The sequence below is a fragment of the Macaca mulatta genome, chromosome 20 (genome assembly GCF_049350105.2).
Source record: "Macaca mulatta isolate MMU2019108-1 chromosome 20, T2T-MMU8v2.0, whole genome shotgun sequence".
Classification (NCBI taxonomy): domain Eukaryota; kingdom Metazoa; phylum Chordata; class Mammalia; order Primates; family Cercopithecidae; genus Macaca; species Macaca mulatta.
Genome location: NC_133425.1, coordinates 84,264,092 through 84,270,091, shown reverse-complemented (window position 1 = coordinate 84,270,091; position 6,000 = coordinate 84,264,092). Strand labels below are relative to the sequence as shown.

At 63.8% G+C, this 6,000-nt stretch overlaps 1 protein-coding gene across 1 annotated transcript; it reads left to right on the top strand.

Moving 5' to 3' along the window:
* The first annotated feature begins 884 nt into the window (after positions 1-884).
* PABPN1L (PABPN1 like, cytoplasmic) lies at positions 885-4,866 on the top strand. The gene is made up of 7 exons (XM_015126782.3): positions 885-1,852; positions 2,241-2,424; positions 2,600-2,667; positions 3,130-3,236; positions 3,313-3,400; positions 3,814-3,956; positions 4,406-4,866. The coding sequence occupies exons 1-7, from the start codon at positions 1,607-1,609 to the stop codon at positions 4,443-4,445; spliced, it is 876 nt and encodes a 291-aa protein (XP_014982268.3). The 5' UTR covers positions 885-1,606; the 3' UTR covers positions 4,446-4,866.
* Positions 4,867-6,000: the final 1,134 nt, after the last annotated feature.

The window sequence follows — 6,000 nt, the reverse complement described above, 5'->3', positions numbered from 1 at the left end:
CTCCCCACCGAACCCCCACCCCACAGGAACTCACACCGTCACTCCCCACCGAACCCCCACCCCACAGAAATTCACACCGTCACTCCCCACCGAACCCCCACCCCACAGGAACTCACACCGTCACTCCCCACCGAACCCCCACCCCACAGAAATTCACACCGTCACTCCCCACCGAACCCCCACCCCACAGGAACTCACACCGTCACTCCCCACCGAACCCCCACCCCACAGGAACTCACACCGTCACTCCCCACCGAACCCCCACCCCACAGAAATTCACACCGTCACTCCCCACCGAACCCCCACCCCACAGGAACTCACACCGTCACTCCCCACCGAACCCCCACCCCACCCCACAGGAACTCACACTGTCACTCCCACCGAACCCCCACCCCACAGGAACTCACACCGTCACTCCCCACCGAACCCCTACCCCACAGGAACTCACACCGTCACTCCCCACCGAACCCCCACCCCACAGAAATTCACACCGTCACTCCCCACCGAACCCCCACCCCACAGGAACTCACACCGTCACTCCCCACTGAACCCCCACCCCACCCCACAGGAACTCACACCGTCACTCCCACCGAGTCCCCACCCCACAGCAGAAGATTTCTGGTTTCATGGAAGTGGCTCCCATCTAAAAGATGACCCAGGCCAGGCACAGTGGCTCGTGCCTGTAATCCCAGCACTTTGGGAGGCTGAGTCGGGCAGATCACCTGAGGTCAGGAGTTCGAGACCAGCCTGAGCAACATGGTGAAACCCCATCTCTACTAAAAATACAAAACAAAAAAAAATTAGCTGGGTGTGGTGGCAGGTGCCTGTAATCTCAGCCACTCAGGAGGCTGAGGCAGGAGAATCACTTGAACCTGGGAGGCAGAGGTTGCAGTGAGCTGAGATCGTGCCATTGCACTCCAGCCTTGGCAAAAAACCAAGACTCCCATCTTAAAAAAAAAAAAAAAGACCCAGAATGAGGGTTAGGGAGGCAGCGTCCCTGGGACTCCATGGGGGTCAGGATGCAGAGACAGCGGTTGCTGCCCCTCCTCTGGGCCCAGGACCCCGCCCCGACCTGCCTAGGCCCTCTCATCCCGTGCACCTGCCCTCCGTCCCTGCTCAGACCCTTCCCTCCCCTGGGACTATCTCAGCCCCTGCCTCCCCTAGTCGGAAGCCACCTCCCCAGCCTGCTTGGACCCTGGTACCACAAACAACCGCTCCTGTGTTCCCACTTGGATTGCGTGTTCATGCCGTGTGGTGTTCGTGCCGTGTGGATGCTGCTGAGGTGTGAACCGTGTGATGGACCAAGGCTCCAGTGAGCCGCAGCTTGCCCAGGTGGAAGCAGAAGAGACCAGTGACCCCCACTCAACTCAGCCTCTCCTTCCTCCAGGGAGAGAGTCCTGGAGGTACCTGTCCCAGTGACAGGGAAGGGGCGGGGCCAGGAGCCAAGGCTGGAAGCTCAGCCCCCACTCAGCCTTTGCAAATGCTCTAGTGGGAGCAGCTGGCCTCAGGAGAGGGCTTAAAACTCCAGGAGGGCCCGGGCAGGTGCGGACGCGAGGGGATCGGAGGGGAGGCCTCGCCTGGCCCACCTTCCTCCTGCCCTTCTACCATGTGGCCCTTCCCAAGCCGCTCGCTCTTTCCGCCCCCAACTCAGGCCTGGCTCCAGACAGTCTCCTCAGACCCGGAGGCCCAGGGCTGGGGGGCCTGGAACGAGACCAAGGAGACTCTGGGGCCAGAGGGTGGGGAAGGGAAGGAGGAGGAAGAGGAGGCAGAGGAAGACCAGGATGGGGATGCAGGCTTCCTGTTGTCTCTGCTGGAGCAAGAGAACCTGGCTGAGTGCCCGGCGCCTGACCAGGTAACAGCTGTGTGGAGGCCCTGGGGCTCTCAGGGGACCTGGGGCACAGGGACTGGCGGAGACACGGGGTCTGGGTGACGAATGGCTGCAGCTGACTTAGGAGGGGAGGGCCATTGCCCACCTGCCTGGACGAAGGTGGCAAGGAGACCCCGCAGCACAGACTGCGGAGTCAAGCTGGCGTCTCTGGCCTGGGGAAGGGCCCTTGAGGTGCAGTTTCGGGGGCTTCTCTGCAGGGGCGAGTTCATCACCCTAGGAAGGAGCGTCCCTGTCCAGAGAAGGGCTGCCCCTTGGGGCTGTGACCCTCTGCTGAAGCTGGCAGGCCACACACCCACCTTCTTCGAGCAGAGCCTGCAGGCTGCCTGCCCCACTCAGCGCCATGTGTCGGCAGGAGCTGGAGGCCATCAAGATGAAGGTGTGTGCCATGGAGCAGGCCGAGGGGCCGCCATGGTCTCTGGGAGCACAGCACCAGGCCGAGGAAGAGGAGGGGCTGCCACAGCCTCAGGGAGTGCAGCACCAGGCCGAGGAAGAGGAGGGCACCATGACCGGGCAGCTGCTGAGCCCTGAGGCCACGGGTAGGAACCAGGGGCCCAGGCCGCCCCCCACTGAGCCAGGGTCCCAGGGTTTCCATGAGGGTTGGGCCTGGCAGGCTCCAAGGTGTCACCTCCCCTACAAACCTGGGCCACCTTCCCCGTGAGAGGAGTGAGGAAGGAGCCAAGGGCCTTCGGGCCTGAGATGTGTTCTCCGCAGGCTGCCCCCTCCCTGGGACCCCCGAGGAGAAGGTGGAGGCTGACCACAGATCTGTCTACGTGGGCAACGTGAGTGGCAGGCGGGGGCCGGGGGGGCAGGCAGTGAGTGGGGCCCCATCTCTTCCAGGGGGTCTGGTGCCCGGCCCTGGGCCAGGCTTGTGGGGAAGGGAGTCTGACACTGGGGACAGCCCTGTCCCCTTGAGGAAACACTGGCCTGGGCACATGTTCCAGTTTTTCAACATGAGCTGGAATTCCGGATTGCACATGAAATCTCCACTTTTGAGAAGCTTTTTGAAAGGCTCCAGCCCTCCGGAAGGGAGCGCTCCCTGTGAGATCTCCTTTCCTTTCTTCCCTCTATCCCCAGCAGGGGTGTGGGGTGGAGGCCTGGGGCCGTCCCCGCCCGGGGGCCCAGCCTTGGGGTTTCTTTCCCCACCTCTACCAAGAAAGCCTCGAGTCAGGGCCAGGCATCTCCCTGACACGCGGGTCTGGGCCTGGTGTCTCCCTGACACGAGGGTCTGGGCCTGGGTCCAGGTGGACTACGGGGGCTCTGCCGAGGAGCTGGAGGCCCACTTCAGCGGCTGCGGGGAGGTCCACCGAGTCACCATCCTGTGCGACAAGTTCTCTGGACACCCCAAGGGGTCAGTTCGGGGCCTGGCGGGGGCACTGGCTGTGCGGACGGGGCCCAGCCTCATCCCTCCCCGTCCCTCCCCTCAGTTACGCCTACATAGAGTTTGCCACCAAGGGCTCCGTGCAGGCCGCCGTGGAGCTGGACCAGAGCCTCTTCCGGGGCCGGGTCATCAAGGTGCGCCAGTGCTCCCCAGGTCCAGGAACATGAGCACAGAGGGGCTGGTCCACTGGCCCTGGGACACACAGCAGCCCCAGCTGGCTCCTCTCTGCACAGCGCGTCTCAGGCACGGTGCTTGGCTGGGCCTGGACAGGATGTGGCAGGACCCTGGGACCTGAAGCTGGGTTTGGTCTGCCAGTGACATGGTGGGGAAGTGTCCCCTCTCGGGGCGGGAACCCCCTCTGCAGGGGTGCTGGCTGTGACTGGGTGTCATATGACAGCTATGGTGGGCAAAGGCAGGGGACCCTTTAGGCCCAAATGGCATCCTGAGCCTGCAGGACCCCACACTCCGGGGTGGTGGGCGTTGCAGGGACTGCGGGCTGGGTCTTAGCTGCCCCTCGAGGAGGACTAGGAACAGGCCTTTGCTCCAGGTGCTGCCGAAAAGAACCAACTTCCCTGGGATCAGCTCCACAGACCGCGGGGGCCTTCGAGGACACCCAGGCTCCAGAGGGGCACCGTTCCCCCTCAGCGGCCTCCAGGGCAGGCCCCGGCTCAGACCACGAGGGCAGAACCGGTGAGTGGGTGCCTGTGGAGGCAGCCTGGGGGCGAGGGCCATGGTGGGGCGTCGGGGCCTGGGGATCAGGGGCAGGAGGGGGTCCCTGAGCTTGTTCCTCACGGGGCTGCAGGAACGTACCTGGTGGGGCCTGGGTGAGGGCTGGGGCTGCTGCATCAGCTAGGGGGGTGCTTTCTGCAGCCTCTCTGCTGGGAGAGGTGACCCTTTCTTGTTCCCACCAAGACCCTGGGGTGGGCTGCAGCTGCCCCAAGGGGCTCTCCTGGCGCTGGCTTCCCCTTTCCTGGGACCATCCCAGGAGAGCAGCTAGGAGTCACCAGAAAGGCCCCCTGGGGCATTGCCTGAGCAGTCAGGTGCCCTCCCTGCATCCTTGTCCTGTTGTCCCCCGGGGCCCTGGGCCACCTCCCTTCCCCTCTGGAATGCCACTCACCGTGCATTCTCTCTCCGTGCAGGGCCCGTGGAAAATTCTCACCGTGGTTTTCACCGTATTAAAGGGGAAAGCCTGATTTTGAGAGAGGGGCTGGGGGCTGGGTCAGGAGTAAACCACTTGGGCTCCATCCTGGGGCTGGGGCAGGGAGTAGGGCAGGGGCGAGGCCAGAGGAGAGGGGTGTCCGGAAGAGCAGCTGCTGACCCCCACTTGGCCAGGGGATGGCCCACTAGGGCCTTGTATGGTGGCCCAGACCCATGGCCACAGCCACGAGTCACAGTCATGGCCCAGTGGTGGGCCTGGCACGGGCGCCACGGGGATCTAGGGGGGCTCTGGGCAGTGAGGTCGGGGAGAGGCAGAGGCCCAGGCAGTGCCAGGCCAGCTTGGGGTGGGCATGCTCGGCTCTTCAACTAAGTCATTTTAAGAAAAATAGAAAACGTGTCTCTTAATGGTGAAGCATAAATTATTAAACTTTTTAAAAGCAAATGGCAGCAGCACTCCTGTGCATTCCCCTCGTGGACACAGCTCCCTTTTCGTCTTCCCCGGGACAGGACACACAATTCCCTTCGTGTCTTCCCCTGGGACAGGACACACAATTCCCTTCGTGTCTTCCCCTGGGACAGGACACAGAAGGCAGCTGGTGGGCTGTGGCTGTGGGAGAAGGACAGGGCTTTAGACCCCTCACGACCGACAGCAAGCCGGCAGTGTGCACAGGCTGAGCCAGTGTCAACGTCACTGCCAGCCTGGTGGGCTACGACTGCCTGTGTGTCAGTCAAGGCGCCCCCACCCCATAACCCTGCCCTGGCACCACGTGTCCCCCACCAAGTGATCCAGACATCCGGGACGCTGGCCCTTGTCAGAAGCTCAGTAAACAGAGGTGGAGATCTCTGATCTCTGTCCTGGGCACTTTGACAACTGTCCCCTCTGAAAGCATGCACAGCTGTGGAGGCCCAAGTCTGCTTATGTGCACACATCCAACTCCAGCACTCCACGACGGACAGCGCCTCCCCTTCGTGCCCCATTGGGGCTCAGTGTGGTAATTCCTGGAGCCCCATGCAGACCAGCTCCTATTCAGTGGGCTGGTGCCCACCCACCCCTCAGTCACCTTCCTCCAGCACCAGGCCACACGCTGCTCCCCGGAATGAGCCAACCTCCTCGTTCCCGCCTACACCAGCCGCCTCCCCAAACCAGCCCCCCACCCCACCGTGGGGCCTTGTTCCCGCCTACACCGGCCTCCTCCCCAAATCCACCCCCACCCCACCCCACCCCACCCCACTCCACCCCACCCCACCCCACCGTGGGGCCTTGTTCCCGCCTACACCAGCCTCTTCCCCAAACCAGCCCCCCACCCCACCCCACCCCACCCCACCCCACCCCACCGTGGGGTCTTGTTCCCGCCTACACCAGCCTCCTCCCCAAACCAGCCCCTCACCCCACCCCACCCCACCCTACCCCACCGTGGGGCCTTGTTCCCGCCTACACCGGCCTCCTCCCCAAATCCGCCCCCACCCCACCCCACCCCACGGTGGGGCCTTGTTCCCGCCTACACCGGCCTCCTCCCCAAATCCACCCCCACCCCACCCCACCCCACCGTGGGGCCTTGTTCCCGCCTACACCAGC

Bases quoted from the DNA above. Each gene is read 5' to 3' on its own strand.
- PABPN1L (XM_015126782.3), top strand. From the start codon at position 1,607: ATGTGGCCCTTCCCAAGCCGCTCGCTCTTTCCGCCCCCAACTCAGGCC. The intron at 1,853-2,240 runs GTAACAGCTGTG...ATGTGTCGGCAG, and splicing joins AGTGCCCGGCGCCTGACCAG to GAGCTGGAGGCCATCAAGAT. The intron at 3,401-3,813 runs GTGCGCCAGTGC...CCTTTGCTCCAG, and splicing joins TCCGGGGCCGGGTCATCAAG to GTGCTGCCGAAAAGAACCAA.